Genomic DNA, 22893 nt, shown 5'->3' with positions numbered 1-22893 from the left:
GTTGCTTTGTTAGGCCAGCAACTGAGTGCTTGAGGGACAAGCTGGTGTTTTGGATATGAACATTGATTGCACAGCAGAGCAACAACTCTGGTGACAAAAAAGATGAGTTAGTAATTTTCTTGAAGCCTGTTGGTGCTGACACGCCTGTAAGTGAATGAGAGACTCGCTGAATGAAATGATCCTGCTGAAGGAGAGGTTCTAATAGGTTGAAGTGCAGCTTCGAGGAGGGGCGGGCTGGGGGTGGGGCGAACGGAGGATATTTATATTCGGGTTGACAGCCGCAGGAGGTGTGGGGGAAATTGTTTGGATGTTGTAATGAATCCGGGAGTGGCATTGTTGCTGTCGGCGGCATTTGCTGTCTGTCATGGGCTCGTGCGGTAAGAAAGGGTTTTGGAAGGATGGGGAGATGACTGAGGAAGCCTGGGTTATAATGAGGGATTGTTTCGCTGGCTCACCGGCCCGCTGCTGCTGTTTTCCTACGAGGCGCTTCTCACTCTGATAGCACAAAAGGGCGCTGGTTTGGTGAAGGTCAGGGCTGTGCTTGGAAGGGCTTTCCGTGCCACATTTATCGCCGGTGGCAATTTAATTTCGAAGGTGTTTTGTTGCCGTTGTTAGCTTTTCTTTCCGTACTGTGCATTCGAGTAGTTTCCATATTTACTTTCAACACGGAGTAGTCAGTATAACCAACTCCCCATTGTATGTATGTAAGCCCTTTTATAAGCCTTCATTTAATTTTTTCAATGCTTACCGAACTTAAACTGATCTGACTTCACTTGGTTTTTCCGTAGTTGAATCTAGCCCCTGTTGAGAATTAATCGGTGCTCTTGAGCAATGGGGAGACTGGGTTTTGTAAGTGTTTTTTAACCCCCCCTTCGTGTCGTACAAAAATAAACCAGCGTTCAGTCCCCTATGAACGGGTAGGCTTGAGCTGCCTAGCCTGGTTAAAGTTGTTTTATTTCAGATTACTGTGATGTCAGATGATGGAGCAGATCATTTCGTAAACCGGATCACGTTGCCTGTGGTGGGATTGGCTTCCAAGAGTGGCTTAGGCTCTCTGCCTGTATTCCTGATGAAGGGCTTTTGCCCGAAACGTCAATTTTACTGCTCCTCGGATGCTGCCTGAACTGCGCTTTTCCAGCACCACTAATCCAGAATCTGGTTTCCAGCATCTGCAGTAATTGTTTTTACCTAGTTTTTTTTCCAAGAGTGTGACTCGTGATGGCAACGCTGGAAGTGGGTGCTGTTAGAGAGAGGCACTGGAATGGTGGAGGAAATTTCTGATATTGTCATGATCTGCACAGCACTCTGTATGAACAGGGTGGGTTGAATTAAAGTTCTGTGCAAGGGCTGTGCTTCCCAGACTTTAGCCCCCACAATGACCCTTTTATCAATGTTTAATTGCTGTAGTGACTCCCTCCATTGAGAACTTGGGACTGGAATAGTGGTCTGTTAGCCTGGGATGGTCATTATGTTGATCAGAACTCCATCATGGTCACAGCTTAGCACCCCAAACTTTCAACTTGCAATTCCATTTGGGATCTTGACCCTCTCTTTTTGAAGCACCACACTAACTTCTGTCACTCTGCATCAGATTACAACATGGGTGGTGAGCCTAAAATGGATTATTCCTTGCCCAGTGTTTTTGACAAAAAGTCAGGTAGAAGAAGGTGAGGACTGCAGATGGAGCTCAGAGTTGAGTGTGGTGCTGAAAAAGCATAGCAGGCTTAGAAGCATCTGAGGAAGGGGTGAATTGATGTTTTGGGCATTAGACCTTCAGAAATCTGAATACTTATGCCTGAAACATCAATTCTCCTGCTCATGGTAAAAACAAGTCAGTCTGGTATATGGGTGATTACCATATATAGCAACATTTTGTATGAATGTGTAATATTGTTACTTTCAAGGACTGGCTTCAGGCTTAGACTTCACTTTGCCTTTCCTTGATTACTACTTTGGGTTCCTCACAGAGCAATGTGGCATCAAATCTCATGATTAAGGTGTTGAGGGGTGAAAATTTCTGCTTCTGGTGATGGTGGACAGGAACTTAGTTAGGAGGGGTGGAATCATTTACCCAAGCCCTGTAGTTTACATGCCTCTACCAGGATTACATTTTTTAGGTTGGAAAGCTCATTGTTGGTATTCTCTCATCTTGGTGGTTAGTTTCCAAGTGGAATGGTCTGCAGGAGACTTTCATCCCAACATCTGAAACTTTCAGAAAGGTGTAAATGAAACCAGAATTACAGATCAGAGTGATCGGTTTTAATCTGATCAAAATAACTGAAACTATTCAGACTGGGTCTCATTTCTTGACAGTTTTTGTGAAACCTGGTTCAACTCTGTCAGCTAATCAGTGCAGCTATTGTAATTTGGTAGCTTCCCCTTTTTTTTAAAAACTATTTTCAGTCCAGAAAAATGTGTTGAAATTGGGTAATAGAGGTTAAAACTACCATCCAATACAAAGCAAAACAGTACAGACTAATATGTATGGTGTGATTTGCATTGTCTCACAATGAAACATAACTGCATGTACAATGCTCTGTGCCTCTATATAAATGACTCTCACTCAATGGGAGGGGTGTGCTACCTGTGCAGTCATGGTTATCACAATGTGGGCAAGGAGCAGAGCAAGGACTTGTAATGTTTGTTTACTTCAGTGTCCACATAAAACCAATATCCTTAAGGGAGTCCTTTTTTAAGTCCTCACTTACAACGTTTTGTTTCAGCCTTCCATGAGAGTTGCTTTTGGAGGCTGATGTCAGTGGGAATGATGGTCAGGTGAGTACATTACCTGTCAAAATGATCGAAGGCGGTGTTGACCCTGACAGCTGTGGCACCTTCCTGCAAAGCCTTGAGGCATCTGGGACAGCTGCTATGCAATCTGTTGTGCTTCACGTACCCACTGGGTACACATCTCCACTCCCGGCACCTTCCCCTGCAACCGCAGGAGGTGCAAGACTTGTGCCCACACCTCCCCTCTCACCTCCCTCCAAGGCCCCAAAGGAAACTTCCATATCCGCCACAGATTCACCTGTACCTCCACACATATCATCTATTGCATCCTCTGTACCCGATGTGGCCTCCTCTATATTGGGGAGACAGGCCGCCTACTTGCGGAGCGTTTCAGAGAACACCTCTGGGACACCCGGACCAACCAACCCAACCACCCTGTAGCTCAACATTTCAATTCCCCCTCCCACTCCACCAAGGATATGCAGGTCTTTGGATTCCTCCATCGTCAGACCACAACAAAACGACGGTTGGAGGAAGAACGCCTCATCTTCCGGCTAGGAACCCTCCAACCACAAGGGATGAACTCGGATTTCACCAGTTTCCTCATTTCCCCTCCCCCCAGCCTGTCTCAGTCAAATCCATCAAATTCAGCACCGCCTCCCTAACCTGCAATCTTCTTCCCGACCTCTCCGCCCCTACCCCAATCTGTCCTATCACCCTCACCTTGACCTTTTTCCACCTATCACATTTCCGACGCCCCTCCCCCAAGTCCCTCCTCCCTATCTTTTATCTTAGCCTGCTGGACAAACTTTCCTCATTCCTGAAGAAGGGCTAATGCCCGAAACGTCGATTCTCCTGTTCCCTAGATGCTGCCTGACCTGCTGCGCTTCTCCAGCAACACATTTCCATCTCTGATCTCCAGCATCTGCAGACCTCATTTTCTCTACACATCATTGTCACCTAAGGAAGCTAACTGCACCTCTGTCCTGAATTCTTCCCATTGCAATGTTGCATCACTTCCTGCAATGCACCGCAGACAATGACAATTCCAGAGTACACCTTATGGAGCATGTTCTAAAGTTGATTAGACTGGTCAAGGTATTGAAAATTGAATTTTTCAGTCATCCCTTAGTCTGCTCTCTAATTTTCCTGGTTATGCTGTGTTTTGCAGAGCTTTAGAGATGGTACATTGGTGTTATAAACCATGTCCTGAGGGGATAAATCTTGTCTCCCAGGATCCAACCCTGCACTAATAAAATCTTGCAAATAACTGTGGCCCCTGGGAGCTCCTCCAAATATGTCATGCACTCTTAGAAACCAGCACACCTGCAGAATTCTTTCTGGTACAATGAGTGAAATTTCTTCTCAATTTCCTAATGCAACTGGCTATTGGGAGCTCTAATAGCCGTGTACAGTTGATTACACACTGTACCTAAATTAACTATCTGACTGCTCTGAACCCAACAGTTCTATTGGGATACTACCTGCATCTGCTGCGAATCTTTCATCAGGTAGCCTTTAAGTAGGGTGTTGGTCTCCTTCTTTACCTACCTGTACATTGTAGTCTGCAAATTGCAGTGCTGTTCTCCTGTTGAACCATGAAATTTACTGCTGATGTGGAAAATTTAAGGTTGCCATTACCCTGGGAGCAACTGGCATGGGGTCTGTCTCCAAAGCCATAATGCTTGTAGGAATGTGTACAAATCTGTGACTACCTTCTCAAAGCTTTTTAACTGTCAGAGGCATTTGGAGCTAGTTGATGCATGATCACAACCACCATTTGTATTCCAGCACAGAAGGAGGCCAATGTGCCTGCCCTGGCTTGTTAAATTAGTATTACCTAATGCCAACTGTTTACATTTCCCATAATCTTGAACAATGTATAATTCAGATCATCCTCAATGACGTTTTTTGAATGTCTCAATAGAACCTGTTTCCACTAAACTTCCAAACAGTGTGTTCCATGCCCTAACTATTCTGGAAAAACAAATTCCTTCACTGTTTTTGCTGATTAATTTTAAAAATCTTTACCCTGTTATTGTCCCTTTGGAATGAGTACAATTTCTTGCTGTCTACTCTATCCTGCCTACTCACGATTTTGCAAAATCGTATCCTTCTCAGCAAGAATAGCAACCCAACCTCTTTAATCTGACTTCATAACTGAAGTTCCTCATTCCCTCTTGTGTTCACATGTTCTTCTCATTTGTCCTAGTTAAGATTCATCCTGACCTCCTTCCCTCGATTCCCAATTCACCACCCTTTGGCGTCAGCTGATAAGATTTAGTTCACAATACTATGATGAGGGTCATACTGAGTAATCTTCTCTGTACTCCATAGCTGGGCAAAAATTGCATGTGTGGGTGTGGTGCGGATCCATAAAGTGAACTAAAAGCAGGTAAAAGTTTGAATTTCTGTTGACGTAGCCTTCATTGCTTGAAGAGCTGTGGTTACATACAAATTTACAAGTTATGAATAAGAGAGCCACTTGGGCAGTCTCTGCTGTTCAGTAAAATTGTGGGTGATCTGATTATTCCTGCTTCCGGTTTACCCAAACATTCTTCACCACCTTGCTCATCAATAATCTCTTAATCTCTGCCTTTAAAATATTCAAGGCATTTGCTTCCATCATCTTCATGTTACAAAAGCACTTTCCATGCTGAGAAATTCTTCTCATCTGTTTGTCTTTAAAGTGGGTAACCTCTTCTTTGGAAGCAAAGACATTCTTGTCTCTCAAGAGGAATGATCTTTTTCAAGTCAACCCTGTTGTGACCCTTCAGGATCATGTTTTACTTTTCCAAACTCTAGAGTTTATGCCTTGTGTGTCAAACTTTAAAAAAAAAACTCACTTTTGGGTATTTATTCTAGTAAATCTGAAATACTTCCATCCCTCCTTTAAGTGGATCATTGAACACTGTTCCAAAAGTGGTCTCACCAATGCCTTGTAGAACTGAAGCATAATATTCCCATTTTGTGTATTCCATTCCCCTAACAATTACTGGCAAAATTCTATTGACTTTCCTAATTGCTGTGGCCAAATACTAATGTTTTATGATTTGTGCACCATGATGTCATGCTCTCATGCACTCTCCATTTTAAGTTGCTTCTTTAATGCTTCCTGCCTCATTCTTCTGCCTCGGACAGCACACTGAATATGTGGTTAGCACTGCTGTCTGAGTGGGGACTTGGGTTCACTGCCTCTGTCTATCTGTTGTTCGCACACATTCTCCCTATGTCTGCATGGGTTTCCTCCCACTCTCTGCAAAGAAGTGCAGGTTAGGCAGATTGGCCATGTTAAATTTCCCTTAGTGTGCAGGATAAGGGGAATGGGTGGATGGATCTTGTTGGAATGCTGTTTAAAGTGTCAGTGTGCACCTGATGGCTGAACAGCTTGCTTCCATACTGTAAAGATGCCAAGGTTTAATGAAAATGGGCAATTACATAATTTCCCACATTATAATTCTTTATAACAAATTTTTGCATGCTCCTTGGGGGTCAGTCTGGGTGAGATCATCTTTGGAGCATTGGTGTGGACTCAACAGGCCACATGGACTTTTTTCTACACTGTAGGAATTCTGATTCATGTAACTTATATCCTTTTTTGTTTTGTAGCTTTCTAGTATCCTGTTCACAATTTCTCTCCTTTCTAATTAGCAACATTTTATAGTTCTATATATATTTTTAAGTTGAGGTACCAATACTTGTGGTGTACCACTTTGTTATGTTGTCATCAGAAAATTTCTCTCCTTATGCTTTGTTTCCTATCAGCTAGCCACGACCATGTATCTTTGACAATATGTTTTCACTACGCCAGGAGCTCTTATTTCCTGCAGTGACCTTTCTGGCAGCTTCAAATAGATTTTGGAAATCTAACTACTGAATTTTCCTTAATCCCGCTGATTTTTCTCTCACTGCTGTGTGCATCACCAGTCCATGTGCAGCAGCAATATCTAGAGTGATAGATTAATGCATCTTCATGGTGATGGGTGTGCATAGCTCCTCCCAAGTGCCATTGCATGTTTTAGGATGTGTTGCTTGTTCTCATTTGACCAACCCATGGGCATGTTCCAACCTCCCATAAGCTGCACCCAGAACTTCTCTCCAGACAGTCTCCTCTCCCTTCAAACCTGATAGCAACTTCTTTACACGAGGCAAGTAGCACCTGATCTTCAGCAATCTAGCTACTTCTTAGCAATGTTCATAGGTAACATTTCAACTCTGCAGCTGAAGCCCATCCATTGACACCCATCCTTCTCTTTTGTCACCTCTTTCTCCCCATCCCTCTTGATCCTCCCAGCTTTATCCTGCACCAGCTTCCAACACACATTTCTCCTGGAGCATACAATAATTTTTGTACTACCTTCACTTTCCCTATTAACCCCCCCCCCCTCCCCCCCCAAACCAGGGTCATTTGACATGCTCTTACATCTTAAAAGGTGGTTAAGGCACAGCTGCCTCACTCCCTTGAGTATAGGAGTTGGGATGTTTTCAGATTATACAGGTCATTGGTGAGGCCTCTTCTGGAGCACCATGCCTGGTTTGTGTTGCCCTGGTATAGGAAGGATATTAAGCCTGGAGGGGTTTCAGAAGAGATTTAAGGTTAATGCCCCATTTCCAGCAAAATCCTATCACTCTGGATGTCGCTGCTGCACATGGACTGTGGTGATGCGCACAGCAGCAAGAGAAAGATCAGGGGGATTTAAGGAAAATTCAGTAGAGGGTGGGACCTTTATTCTCCTGGAGGGTAGGAGGTTGAGGGGTGACCTTTTTGAGGCTTATAAAATCATGAGGCATACAGAAGGTGAATGGCAGGTTTTATTTGAGGGTGGTGGATTTCAAGACTAGAGGGTATATTTTTAAGTAGAGAAGGGGGCAACTTTTTATTATCAGTGATTCATGTATGGAATAAACTTCAGAGGAAGTGGTGGATGCAGGTCCAGTTAAAACATTTAAAGGACATTTGGAATAGTATGTGAATAGGAAAGGTATATGGGCCAAGTGCAGGCAGGTGGGAGTAGTTTAATTTGGGATTAAGTTTGGAATGGATTGGTTGGACTGAAGGGTCTGTTTGTGCTGTATGACTCCATGCTTCTCCTGCTTTGAACTCCAGTCTGTGCCCTAACTATTGACCTGCCACATGTTGTGCAGCTGCCTTCCTCAGACCCACAGGATGAAGCCATTGTGAAATACAGCACCCTATAGACCAGCACCTGCTTCACGTCAGATGCATTGTCCTACCCCCAACGTGTTGGTGCTTTGTGCTACTGCTCTGAGAACCAGCCTTGCCATTTTCCAGTGAGTGGTTCTGAGGATGGTGCCATGGCTAGAAGGTGCAAAGTGTAATTCTGAGGGGGGTCAAAAAAGCTGACTACTTTTTAAAAATTATATATTTTCAAAATGGGCAATCTCGCAGTGCTCAATGTAGCCAAGACTGAACACATTGTACTGTTTTGCAACCTCTAACACTGCATATCCCAGGTAAAGCTAACACAACTGGCTAGGTGATAAACTAGCTATCTCTGCTACTTCGCAATCTATTATGTTAAAATGAGTACTGATGCTTTTACAGTAACCTCTTCACCTTGTAATGGAAACCACAGGCAGCTAAAGCTACACTTTCAATTGAGCAATCATGCTAGAAAATCAGTCACCAAGCTGACAGCATGGGAACACATGCATCAGTCCAACTCTCCATGCTGACCAGATAATCTAAATAAACCTAATCCTCATTTACCAGCCTTTAGTCTATATCCCTCTTAAACGCTTCCTATTCATATACCCATCTAGATGCCTTTAAATGTTTGTAATTGTACTAGCCTCTCCTACTTCCTCTGACAGCTTAATCCATACACTCTCCATCCTCTACATGGAAAAATTGCGCCTTGTGTCTTTTTTAAAAAAAATCTTTCCCCTCAACTTTTGCTGTCTAGTTTTGGACTAATTCACCCTGGAAAAGACATTGTCTACTTACCCTACCCATGCCCCTTATGATTTTTGTAAACTTCCATAAGATCACCCCTCAGCCTCTGAAGTCAGAGGGGAAAATAGTCACTGCCTATTCAACCTCTCCCTTTAGCTCAAACCTTCCAACCTTGGCAAATTCTGAACCCTTTGAGTTTCACCACCTCCTTCCTATAGGAGGAAGACCAGAATTGCATGCAGTATTCCAAAAGTAGCCTAATCAATATCCTGTACAGCCATAACATGAACTCCCAACTTCTATACTCCATACACTGACAAACAAAGAAAAGCATACCAAACACTTCACAGCACTGTCTACCTGTGACTCTACTTCCAAGGAACTATGAACCTGCACTTCAAAGGCCTTTGTTCAGCAATACTCCCCAGGACCTTAACATTAAGTGCATAAGTCCTGCCTTGATTTGCCTTTCCAAAATGCAGCACCTCACATTTATCCAAATTAAAATCCATCTGCCACTCCTTGGCTCACTGGCTCATCTAGGGTAACCTTCTTCACTGCCTGTTATACCTCTAATTTGGGTGTCATCTGCAAACTTTGTAACCATACCTCCTTTGTTCTCATCCAAATCATTTATATAAATGACAAAGTAGTGGTCCCAGCACTGATCCATGTCACCTCACTGGTCACAGGCCTCCAGTCTGAAAAGCAACCCTCCACCACCAACTTCTGTTTCCTACCTTCAAGCCAGTTCTGTATCCAAATGATGATCTGTGTTCCCCATGATCTAACCTTGCTTACCAGTCTACCATGAGGAACCTTGTCAACTGCTTTATTGAACTCCTCAATCCTCTTTTTGTTACTATTTGATAAAAGTCAATCAAGTTAGTGAGACACTATTTCCTTGCACAAAGCCATGTTGACTCTCTCTAATTTGGTCCTTGCCTTTCCAAATACATGTAAATCCTGTCCCTCAGGATCCCACCACTGATGTTAGGCTCACTGGTTTGTAGTTCCCTGGCTCTTCTTGCCACCTTTTTTAAAATAGTGGCACCATACCCCTCGCAGGTGCTGGACGACTGGAAGTTGGCCATCATTACAATTAGCTCAGCAAGAGGCCCAGCACTCACATCTCTAGCTTACCTCAGAGTTCTAGGGTATACCTGATCAGTTCCTCAGGATTTATCCACCGTTATGCATTGTAGGGCCTCCAGCACTGCCACCTCAGTAATATGGACATATTTAAAGATTATTTTTATTTATTTCACAGTTTTTTAACTTTCATATCATTCTCTATGTAATAAGCACATGCAAAATATTTGTTTAGTATCTCTCCCATCTCCTCTCATTCTACACATAGGCAGCCTTGCTGTTCTTTAAGGTGCCCTGTTCTCTCCCTTATGTTTTTTAATGTAATTATAAAATCCCTTTTGGATTCTCCTTGACCCTATTTGCCAAAGTAATCTCATGTCCCCTTTTTGCCCTCCTGATTTCCCTCAATAAAACTTCTATTGCCTTCTAAGGATTCACTTGATCTGTCTATACCTGACATGTTTTGTTTTGACTTGCTTGCTCAAAATTCCTATTTTCATCAAGACTGAAATAGAGCATGGCTTTAGTTTATAATTCTGGGATCTTTATCAGTGCTGATTGACTTTGTGTGCAAGTCTCCAGTCTGTCTTAGACCCTCCAACTCCAAGTTGCTAGCTAGATAAAAGCCTATGTTCCTCCTGCAAGAAGGAACACAATTTGGCTCAACTCATCAAGGAACCCACAATTGGACACTGAGCTCCATAAAGTTTAGATAAAGTAGCAAATGTGGTGTTGATGCATATTGAATATTATAATAATAAGCCCCATTGATTTTTGAAGGTTTTTATTTTCACTATTTTGAAATGGGAATTCCTAAACCAGGGTTTAGGAGCACTTTGGCATATCTCAAAGGACTTGCATTTTAAAAAGGAAGGGATTAAATGGAACAAAATCTTGCCATCTGATTTTTAAGAGGTGGGGAGAGAAAGCTGTCCTAATTTAAATTCACCTCTATCCTTCTGTCCATGACTGTTGGTATGTCACGTGCAATAACTAATACAAAAGACTTGTTATAGACAGCAATTCTACTGAGTTTGCTTTTTACACTTTCCTATAATATCAGTCCTCAGTGTCTTAGGGGCAGTGTGAACTTGATGGGCTGAATGGCCTGCTTCCACACTAGGGATTCTAAGTGGTTGTCTGTTGTTTATGGTTCCTTTTTATCAGGGTGTGAATAAGGTTGTATTTGCACTTGTAATGCTTCCACAATTCAAAAGTAATTTTTTAAATGGCCAATATGCTTTGAGATGTTTGTCTTTAAGCTGTGTTACATGGTGTGTCTTCATAGAAGTGTTTCCTTTATTTTTGAGGCTGTGGTGGTTCCTTTTTACCAAGGCAGCATTTAGAAACTAAGCTCTAAAACAATAACTTGGACCCTTATTTTAAATGGTAAAGAATTGTTAAAATTGTCGAAGTTGACTTTAAAATGGTGAGTAGTACAGTGGGCTAGTTTTTAGAAACAAAGACTACATAGTGTGTGAAATTGGAAAAAGAACATAACTGTTACCAAGTAATTTCCATCTAATTGGGAGCAGGACCTGTTTGGCTTTAAATCTCCAGGGGCTTTGGCCCAAACTCCTTCTGCTTTAAGGACAAGAGACTTATCCACACCTTCAAGCTTTCTTGCCACACTGAAGTTGATCAGAATGGATCAATTGTACAAAACTGCCAACATTTCAGTAATCTCGGAATAATCCAGTATTTAAAGAAAGTTGTTTTTGAGGCTGAAGATTAGAGTCAGTGCTCAGAGTTTTAATGTATATTTCGATTAACAATGATATGGAAGACCTAAGCTGACTTGCTGACCAAGTGTTCCATTGTTTCCATAGTAACTGCTCAAAGTTTTTTTTTGTTTGAAAGTGCAAGAAGTGGGACTTGGTGTGGGTGAAAGATCCTCTTATCAGTAGTTTTTGAATAGTTTTGGTCTGTACTACTTTGAAGTGATGTGGCTTGTATCTACAAGGTCATTTTGTTTGTTATTTCCTAACTGAGCACTAACTGATTTTAGATCAGTGACTTTCAATGATGCAACCACTTTGAAACCTCCAGGCCTGGTCTCTGTAGATGCTTGAACTCTAAGGGACAGGGAGAATTACATCAATTTTGTTCTCTCTCTCAGCATTCCTTTGAGGAAATCTCGCTCCATCCGACAAACCTTCACTGATTCTGCAGACAGCATTGAGGAACTACTTGCAGGAGACCAATCCAACAAATACAATTTGGGCTTTCCACATAGCAAGCGGCCCACTCCAGAGACACTAAAAAATTACCTGGATGTGAGTATAACTTCTAATGTTAACACAAGAGAATATCATTTCAAATGTGAAGTTGGGTAAGTGACATGACAGTAGTCATTACTGAACACCATTCTTTCAACAGGGCTCAACTGAAGCTTTATCTGTCAGCTTGCATTGTTATCAAGCAAGTCAGACCCCACTCAAAACATTTTTTAGTCCAGACCCTAACTTATTTTAAAGGCAGATGTATAGTGGATATTGCAGGAGTGATGCAGCTGGTCAAACTAGTTGGCTTTAAGCAAAACAATTTAAATACCTACTATGGTTGAAATGTGAACAAAAGAAAACAAAATTTATAATAACTCCTTTGAAAACCCAACAGACTCTATTGCAACTTACTGATTCTGTTCCACTTTTCACAACATCACATAAACAGACTCCTTGGCAAATTCAAACATCAGTTCTTACAGCCAGGAGAGACATCAGAGCAAAAGTTCAGACAAGACCTCTGAAGAATGGAGCCTTTTTTCCACTAGTTGCTTCAGTTACCAGCAGTTTTCTGACACCCTGCTAAAACTTAAATCAAACTCCAAGCTTAAACTGGGAGAACTGGTCGCTCCCTGCCATTATTGAAAGTAGCCAGTTACAGACATATCACCACCTCTACCTTTATGACACCGCTTGGGGGAGAAGAAAACAAGGACAACATAACCTTGTTAAAGGGGCAGTATCAATCACTGTATGGTGTGAGGTTTTTGTAACTTAAGCTTTTGGAATTTGTTTAACAATCCACTTGAAAGATTAGGGTCACAACCCATTTTGGTTTTTCTACAGACTTGACTGACAACTGATGAATTTTGTTGCAGTAACATTGAAACAGTTGTTGGCTTAGTTTTTCAAAAGAAATGAAATCTCAAGCTGATCATTCTCATCCTAAATTTCATTACCTTTCTCTTCTAAATGGAAGAGGAAGATGAACAAAGTTTTACGTATTGCAGAAGTTAAAATATCCACTTAAAGAACAAAATGCAGCACACCTTTTTTTTTTGCAGAGTCTATCTGTTTAAAATTGGAGATAGCTTTTGTTTCACACTGTAGCATGCAAATAAAATCACTTTTTCAACCTGGCCACTACCTTTGGTGTGGAAGCATGTACTGCAATGTGTTGCTGAACTGAGCACAAGTTTCCTTTTAAGATGGCTATGCTAGGCTTTTTATGTTGGCTTAAAATGGTGTAGTAATCAAAGTTTTAAAAACCAAACCTAGTCCTATCCACACCTCCGAACAAAGTTGTTCATGGTCAACTGATTCTGCTAGACAAAGAAGGATTCTCAGCTTTGTGGCTGAGATTGGATCCAGGCCACCTTTAGTAGTTGTAGTATATTTTGTAATAAAGCAGAAGATTGAAATAGAATCCCAGTTTGCCTTGTAGCATCAAAATATATCATTGTTCCTCCAGTAGGCTGTTCCATTACAACATTGCCAAGCTTTGCTGTCAGTATTTCATGTGGGCTCAGTTAATAGTAAAACTTGCATACCCAGTGTGTCCGACTTCAAATGCTCTGAGTATTGGCTCTGCAATGTGTGACACAGACAGAGCTGAAGGGGTTTGTCTTGAATATCACGCTGCAAGGGGTCCGCAAAGTAGGACACAATGTTTTGACTGCTTCCCAACTGCTGTTTCTCTGCAGTGGATTAGGTTAGGCAGTTGACTTTCCTTGGAAAGGACCCAACAATTAGCTGTCATTCAGGGCTGTAGCATTTTGCCAATGGTCAAATTATCTTGCATCGTGTGGTGAGTCTACTGGTTTCATGGGTGCCTGGCACCATAGGGTCAGACCTATCATCATTGCCCATCTGCCCCTCTCAGTGGTAGTAAAGTTTCAAAGATACTGCCCCATCAAGCAACATTATTTCACTTTCTATTTAAAAAGGTCATGTTAAGAGGGGAAGGAGGGGGAAGTGATCTCATGAGAAAGATGTGAAAATAAAAGCATTGAAGGTGAAAGGATTGGAAATTGAGATGGAGAGCAATGGTAACAAATTTTAAAGTAGGTGAAAGAAACTAGAATGCGAAGGATGGGCAGACAAAGTAGAAACTTGTCCCCCAGACAAATGAGATTTTATCAAATGCTGCAAAAGATGTTAGGACTCAATTAAATATGAAAAATTATAGTGGCAAACTATGACTGATCTGTTGCTTAAATGTAAAAGTAAACTTTTTTATTAGCTGGATTTCTGTATTTGTCAATCCCTTCCTGAAGCTCCAAGACTAGTGTTTGAAATTGGCAAACCTGACTGAAAATGAAATTGTTGTGACATTATCTGTTCAAGCATGTTTTTTCTGGAACCATTTTAAATTCTTTCAGTCTAGGATCATTGAAATTATAGAGACAGTATTGTTACAATATCCTGCAATACTTTGTGAAAGTCTGTCATTTTGTGCAACATAAGTTTGCAGATTTTCTTTTAAACAGCTTGTTCAGATGTTTTTGGAGAGAGGCCTGCAGATGCTGGAGATTGAGTGGAAAAGTGTGGTGCTGGAAAACCACCAAGTCAGGCAACATCAGAGGAGCAAGAAAATTGAAGCTTCTGGCAAAAGCCCTTCATCAGGAATAGGGGCTGGGAGCCTCCAGGGTGGAGATAAATGGGGGGAGGGGGGGGCTAGGGAGAAGTAGCCAAGAATACAATAGGTGGATGGAGATGGGAATGAAAGTGACAAATCGGAGGGTGGAGCAGATAGATGGGAAGGAAGATTTGTCCTACCTGCCAGCCATGAGGATGGTGCTGAGCTGGAAGGTTGGAATTGGGGTAAGGTGGGGGGAGAGGAAACAAGTAAACTGTTGAAGTCCACATTGATGCCCTGGGGTTGGAGTGTTCTGAGGTGGAAGATAAGGCAATCTTCCTCCAGGCGTCGGGTGGTGAGGGAGCAGCGGTGGAGGAGGCCCAGGACCTGCATGTCCTTGGCAGAGTGGGGAGTGTTGAAATGTTGGACCAAGGGGTGGTAGGGTTGATTGGTGCAGGTGTCCCGGAGATGTTCCCTAAAGTGCTCTGTAAGAAGGCATCTAGTCTCCCCAATGTAAAGGAGACTGCAACGGATACAATAAATGACATTAGATGTGCAGGTGAGACTTTGATAGATGTGGAAGGCTCCTTTTGGGGCCTTGGATGGAGGGGAGGGTGGGTTGTTGGGGGGTGTGGACCTGACCAGGTAGTCACTGAGGGAACAGTCTCTGCAGAAAGGGGTGGGGAGGGAAATATATCCCTGGTGGTGGGGTCCATTTGGAGGTGGCGGAAATGTTAGCGAATGATGCAAAGATTGGTGGGGTGGAGTCCTGCTGCCTTGGATGTTGATCAATTGGAGGTAGGTAGCTTCTTGATCCTAAAGTCCATCATTTGGCCTACTTTTCAGTGGATCCAGTGGTGAAGAGGAGTCTTGATTTGTTTCTTGAAGAGATTGATTTACCAAGTTTGTCCCATTGTTCTGCCACAGAAGGCAGTGGAGGCCAATCTCTCCATACTTTCAAGAAAGAGATGGATAGAGCTCTTAACGATAGTGGAATCATGGGTTAGGGGGACAAGGCAGAAACAGGATACTGATTGTGGATGATCAGCCATGATAATAATGAATGGTGGTGCTGGCTCAAAGAGCTGAAGGCCTCCTGCACATATTGTCTGTTCTGTGTCTCTGGGCTGAGACTGGGACCATCCTGGAAACTGACATTTCATCAAACCTGCCAGGAAATTTGGTAGTTGGGGGCTATTGAGACTTGAAGCCCTCAAGGGCTTCAATTGTTGAGTCAAGAATCCCAAGTGCACCTTCTCACCTTGAGGTAACAAAGTCCGGTTTAGTGTTAGCATTTCTCCAGGGCTAACTCACTCCATTTCTCTCTTTTTGTCACCTGTGTAGTCAGACAAATTCTGACCTGTAAATGTTGGCAAAGGTGCTATCTGCTGCACACTAACAATGTTAAGTTGAAGTAAAATTAATCAGCATTCCACCATTTTGAAATTGCAAGTATTATTAAATGTTTACTGTACTTTTGCTCAATAGCTCTCTGTATGCTTGTGGTCAAACCAAACCTCTTGCTGAACTATTTTCTGCAAGCTATGAAATTGTTGCAGTTACTGTTTGAGTCAACACTTTTTTTTTTGTAAAAATTAGTCAATGTAGATGCAATATAATGGAGCAAACTATAGTCCTAATTTGTTGGACTGCCTAGTCTATTTCTGATGCAAGAGATGACTAGTGGCTGAATCATAGTGAGTTGGCTAATTGTCACATGCTAACCTCATGACTGCTAAAAGTGCTGCAATCATTTTTTTCTGTAATGGACTCCATGCTCTAAAATAACATCTTAATGATGAAATCTTTTAAGGCACTAGTCAAGACTGTTGTTTTTAAAAACAACACATTTTTTTAATAGTGACACACTGATCATTCAAAAGCTGAAAAGAGAATCTGACCAAAAGCTTGATCAGAGGCAAGGATTAACAAGTATCTTGAGAGGAGAGACTGCAGCAGTGGATAGACGTAAGACAATTCCAGTATGAGGCCAATGCAGTTGAAAGCTAATGACTAGACTGGAAGTGCAAGAGACTAAATGGCTGCAGAGACCTCTGATGGTGAAGTGACAGTTGTGCTGTCTAGTGAGAATATGGATGAATTTTTTTAGATTTGAGGCTATAGATTGAGGGCTGCAGAACTAGTCATGCCCATAGCCAAGCTTTTTTCTGTATAGCTACAACATCTACTATAACTGACTTTTGTGGAAAATTCTCCAATATCAGCTGTGCTCAAGAGAACAAATCCAACCTGTGCTGTTATCCTACCGGTCAATCTCAACCATCAAGTGATTGGAATGGTCATTGATAGTGCTATGTGCTAGCACTTGCTTGGTAATAACCTACTCGGGCACTCCATTCCAGTTCTGCAAGGGCCACAGTATCAAAAACAGCTCTAGTAAAACTAATCAATAGGAATTGGGCTTGGAAAAGGACATTGTTGACTTGTTTGGAGTCCTATGTAGCACAAAGGAAGATGGCTGTGGAGGTTGGAGGTCAGTCGTCTCTGGATCCGTACTGGGTCCACTCTTTTGTTGTTCGTTATGTAAACAAGTGAGATAGAAGGTATGGTTAGTAAGTTTGCAGATGGCACCAAAATTGGTGCCATAGTGGGCAGGAACAAAGGGTATCTAAGAATGCAAAGAGATCTTGATCACTTGGGTCAGTGGGGTGAAGTGTTTAATGGAGATAGAGTTTAATTTGGAGAATTACAAAGTATTGTATTTTTGTAAAACAAACAAGGGCAGGACTCCATTAAAACTAATGGTAGGGACTTGAGTGATTGTTGTAAAACCTAGAGGTTCAGGTGCATCATTCTTTGAAATTTGCATCACAAGTAATCCAGGTGGTTAAGGTGTTTAGCATGCTTGCCTTTGCTCAAACCTTGAGTTGAGATGCCCTGTTGAGGTTGTATAGGCTGGTGAGACCTCTTCTGGAGTACTGTGCAGTTCTGGTTGTAGGAAGGATATTAGAGTTGGAGTGTTCAGAAGAGGTTTACCAGGAGGTTGCCAGGGATGAAGGGCTTGAATTATAGGAGAGGCTGAATAGATTTGGACTTTTGCACTGGAGGAATGCCCTACAAAATCATGAATAGCCTAAATTAGGTGAAGAGGAAGGGCTTTCCCCTACATGGTAAGGGGAGGGGGTGGTTCAAATTTGGGAGGTATATTTGAGGGGTGAGGAGTTCCTTTTAAAAAGGATGATCAACTTATTCACTGGAATACTTTCACTCATCACTGTCCTCTAGTTGTTCTTCTAGAGTGTACTTTTTACAATATTTTAAGGATGAATCGGTGACACCTGTTTCTAACCATTCAAGGTGACATCTTGATTTCAATGTCTATTTCCCTTTTTCTCAATATAAGCAGTTCCTTATTTGATCTATTTGAGGCTAACGTTTGTGAGTTTATAACTTTGCAAAAACCATATTCTTCCAAAATGGGTTCCTACATTCAATGGGATTTTCAAAACTGCTCCAAAAAGGTGCCTCTTTGAGCATGGTTTTGGTTTTGTTTCTGCCTTCTGGGGAATTGTTTGCTGATCAGTTCAGTAGTTTTTATGATGCAGTTTGTACAGGAAATGGGCAGAATGACTTCTCCAGTCTGAACTGTGGAGCTTCCCCTCCAATATGTGGTTGTCCATCTATTTCCCTGATGCACCAGACCAGCTCTGCCTTTTATTTTGGTTTGGATGTGACCAGCCTCTGGCTGTGGGTACTGTGCATGTCTTTAACATAAATATCATGAGCAAGACCTTTTTTAAATTTTCTCATTAGAAAAATAGATTCATTTTAAAATCAATTTTGTACTAAACATGGACACCTGTTAAGGTCATAATTGTATTTGACTTACTGTTTGCAATTGTGCATTTGATGCTTTTTGTAAGTAGATCATATCCCTTTAGCCTGCAAGCTATTGACATGAAGCACCGAGTGCTGGAGGGTTCGAGTTGCTTATGAATCCAGACCAGCAGCATTTTATCTTGTCAGTTCATCAAATATTTCATATATTGACACTGGGATCAGAATCTAAGCCACTTTTTTTTTTCTTGGATCGGGGTTAAATAGTTGTATGCCACAAGAGATCAAGGCATGTTTTGATTTGCTTCCAGCTTAAATATTGCCTGTTGTTTTTGCAGTTTGTGATAGTTTAACCTGCTGTAAAGTGAGGTATGAGTCATGTGCTGTTCCTAATGTTGTTGGTATTCAGAAATGACTACTTATGGCCACAAGGGCATGAACATTGTGGAAATCCTGGCATTGTCTAACTTGGAATTTTTGACAGCAAGAAATGGGATCAGCCATCAGCATTGTAGGAAAAATCAAGAATTTGAAAAGTAGTCATCCATTTAAGGACTTCAAAGACACAAGAGCATTTTGAGGTGGGGCAATAGCTCTTGAAGAATGAGTATTCTCCAGCATATGATGCTGGAAAGGGATGCTAGCACCATGGTCAAGTTTGCATGAACTGACCCACTAGGAGATGGTTGAAAGCACAAACTTAGATTCTGGAAGTGTCGTTAATTATGAGGTAGGAATTGTTGTCACGTCTATTAATCCTGATTTTACAAGAAAAAAAATGGTTTAGATTCTGATCCCTGTGTCAATGTGAACTATTTCATGAACTGACAAGATAAAATGCTGACTATCTGAATCCATAAGCAACTGGACACCTCCACCACTTGGTGCTTCATACCATTAGCTTTCAGGCTAAAGGGAATGATCTACTGACAAGGTGTCACTGGATACCTTCAATGACACACTACCAAATGTAGTGAGTGGAAAATCTGGAACTTTCAGTTTGTCTTTTTGAATGATGATGAAGAGCAGTATGTAGCATGGATAGACTTTTGAACTGACCATTCAAATACAAAACCATTGTATGATTTGACTACACCCCTCAAGCACTTTGTTAAAGGTGCTTTTGTCCCTGTAACAGGAGCAGTTGACCCAATTCCTGCTTTACTTAATGACCTAGATTTTTCCACTTTCTGGAGACTAAGGCACAGTCACCCAAAAGTCATGATTAGCATAAATCTTGAATAATTAAAAGTCCCTGTTATCAGTGGCATACAATTGGGAGGAAAAAAATTGCTTTAGTGCAGTTTGTTGCTTAATCCTAGAGCACTGCAATCAGCTATAATTTTGTGTATTTCCCCCTTGTTTTCTCTAGAGGCTCAACAGGGAATCTGTTCAATACAATGTTAAATCAATGCAATTCTGTTTGAGGCACTTTTAGTTCCTTTCTGTAGTTGAACTGTTTAAGGAAATGCATGATGTGCTTTCAATCTTTTTTAAAGCTGCTGGTTTTTTAACAAAAATTTCCTGTTTGTACTATTTAAAACAGTCAGCTAACTTTAGCAATGTGGAAAAGTTTTGTTTTCAAACTATATAAGATAGACACTCCGCTCTTGGTTTGGTGGCAACTAATGTACACATGACTCTAGGCTGAAATCTTGTACAGCATCTCCAGTCAATTGTTCAGCTCAGTAAATGTTAGCATGTTGTTCTTTGAGCCTAATGAAGTGAAATAAGAACGAAAAACAACTGTATAAAGTCAGTAGTTCCATTTGACTTCTCTCCTCAGATGCATCTGGATTTTTAAATCAAATGTGACTTGTCACAGCCAAAACTTTTTTGCTTTCCTCTGCACAGATGCTGTTAGATCCAATTTATTTTTGTTTTTATGATATCCAACATTCAGTGTTTGCTCTTTTGTAAAAACAAGTGACTGAACTTGAGGGCTGGAAGAAATATTTTGTTGAATGGAACCTCCTGAAGTTAAGACACTATTTTAAAGCACTCTTTTAAAAATAAAAAGCTAATTGAGTTTTTGAAGCAACTAAACTTTTGGAGTGTCTGTAGGCTGACAAAAAGAGAGCACACTTGGACACTGTTTGAGAAGTACTCCTTTGTTTTGTTTTTAGGCTTACAGTTGTAAAATAAATTAACTTTAATTAAAATTGATAATATTGGCTGCCTTGAATATTCTGCCAGCTGTTGATTTAAAAAATCTTATTCTGCTCTCTCTCAACCATGTGCCTACAATGTATTCTATTCAAGTCCATTTCTGCTACAGGTCATTTGTCACTAACAGGCCAATTCTTGACCTACAGTTCTCCAGGAACCTGAAAGGATATTCCACATGGTATTGGGCTGTGGAGTTCAGAATTTACTTCATCCTCTTCTCTGCCACTGTTCTATCCCCACTTTTAAAGGACTTTTATTTGCAGCAAGGTGCAGTTTGATGGACAAATTTATCTTTGTAACATTTTGGAGTGGCTGGTTTTATGGCTGGTTTTAGAGTTAAACATGTGAGTTTGATGTGGGAGATGTTTTTCTGGCCATCACGACCATGTCCATACTTTTATTCTTTTGCAACTGTTTTGACTTGAACTGGCTTCAAGAACATTAGCATTTTTTTCCAGTGGGCATCCACTGAATTCGTTTGATGTATTAGAGGCATTTTGTCTGTGGTGATAACTTATCTGTACCAGACCCTTGGCCATATGGATACATCACAGCCCAATAATGGGAGTATGGGGCTATAGGCAGATGGTTATGCTCTGATTAGAGATGTAGGACTAGGAGCAGGGGCTTGATTACTGTCTCTGCTCTGCAACTTGTGGATGTCTTAAGATGTTAAAAACTTCTTGATCACAGTTCACAGAAGGCTGAGCTCATCATCTCCTAGTCCATGGTGACTACTTTTGAAAGAGGTGGCTGCCAAAGAATGGAAAGTGTTCAACATGTTTCAGTGCCTCTCCATGTGAGGGGAAACATGCAACTGACAGGTCTGGGTTGAAATGAGGATTGGCAAGTCTCTTCAATGCAAAATTGAAGACTTTGCATGCATAGTTAGTAAATTTGGCACAATAGACAATGGCACTGAAATATGTTGAGCACTTTCCATACTTTGGCAGCCACCTCTTTCAAAAGTAGTTTTTCCCCACATGCCTGTGCCTCATGTTTTTCCCATGTTGGTCAGTTTAGTTTTGGTGTGGAGGGGGCCGAGTTTAGTTTTCCATCTGCAGCATTTAATTGAGATAGCAAGGGCACTTTAGTTTTGGAGGTGAATAACCACTGTTAAAGTAGATTGCAAATAGTATGAGGACTATCATGCTGTATAGATACTGAGCTAGATTTTCAGCATGCCTGTTTCAAATATCTCTCTCTCTCATCAGTTGATGTCCTACAGAGCAGTTGTAGGATTGTAATTAAGTTCCTCAGCCATCTGACTATTTGAGCACAATCTCCAAGGCCTTGCAATTTACTAAGTTTAAATGCTTTGCTAAAGCTGGATGTGGCAAACTATTGGTGTTATGAAGCCGAGGTCAACGCTTCTCTGATAACTGTCTCTAGGTGTTTCAGTTTCAATCACCTTGTCTTAATCTGAAACATGTGACAAGGGGTATAAACTACCTCTTGACACACCCAATTTGTTATAAAGGAGTGGTTAAATTAAAATGAAATCCTTTTCTCGCTCTAAAATTAACTATTTATCTAACTCCAAAATGAACAAACTAACAGACCAAGCAATTTCTCTTTCTGAATAAAACAAGATTCTAATAGGATGCTGTTGGAACAAATAAGTCCTACTTCTATAACAAAACAATAAATTAAAACTTAATCTTTCAAAGTTCACACTACATTTGTCTTCCAGAATGTTCTCCTGTCTGCCTCACCTCAGCCTGCCAAATTTCCAGTGCTATGAAACCTGTTTTATGAATAGCTGGTGTTTTCTTAGTAATCTTAGACTTCTTGTGAGAGCAAGACGTTTATTTCTTCAGATGACTCTGTTCTCACCAGACAAGTACGTGAAAAATATCAAACCTCCTGGAAGATCCAAGGCTGTATTTCTGGGGGAGGATTTCCTCTTTGACATGTTCAGGAGAATGCTAGTTATGGACTACATGGCAAAATGGTTTTCCACAGGTGATTTAGTTTCCCTTCTTTAGGATCATTACAAGATTCTTAAACTTCTGAAGTTGCTGGTTGTTACTTGGGTATTTTTTCCCTCCCAAATCAGGAGGATGTGTATAGTCTTTTTAGAAACGATAACAATTGTTCTAACTTGCTGAATTTGTTGTCTTCCAGTCTTGTCTTGCTGCTCTTTTTACTGACTAAAACTGTGTACCCAGTTAACAGGCTCTTATTTTCTCGTGGAGCAATGTTTATAGATTGATAGTTTGACACCACTTCTCAGTTGGTGTCACTCATTTTGTTTTCCACAAATCAGTGCAAGACTTGTCAATTGCTACATTTGGTCTTTCTAGTCCCAGGGTGGCCATATCTAATTATAGTATCCTAACTGCAGATCCACCTGGGGCAGTTAAGTTCTCTGAAGATTTTTA

The 22893-nt window shown here is 41.2% G+C and overlaps 1 protein-coding gene across 1 annotated transcript in view; it reads left to right on the top strand.

Annotated features, from left to right (window-relative positions):
* Positions 1-266: 266 nt before the first annotated feature.
* Positions 267-22893, top strand: part of LOC122557849 (cathepsin D-like) — a 30579-nt gene continuing 7952 nt past the window's right edge. Inside the window, exons 1-2 of the mRNA XM_043705967.2 lie at positions 267-377; positions 11859-12015. Coding sequence (XP_043561902.1) covers positions 316-377; positions 11859-12015 — 219 coding nt within the window. The 5' untranslated portion in view covers positions 267-315. The remainder of the gene's footprint in view (positions 378-11858; positions 12016-22893) is intronic.

The sequence above is a fragment of the Chiloscyllium plagiosum genome, unplaced genomic scaffold (assembly GCF_037043375.1).
Source record: "Chiloscyllium plagiosum isolate Xiang-an unplaced genomic scaffold, Cpla_swu_hap1 HiC_scaffold_18, whole genome shotgun sequence".
In the NCBI taxonomy this organism is placed as follows: Eukaryota; Metazoa; Chordata; class Chondrichthyes; order Orectolobiformes; family Hemiscylliidae; genus Chiloscyllium; species Chiloscyllium plagiosum.
The sequence above is the reverse complement of the archived record's forward strand: the minus strand, read 5'-3'. Positions and strand labels throughout refer to the sequence as shown.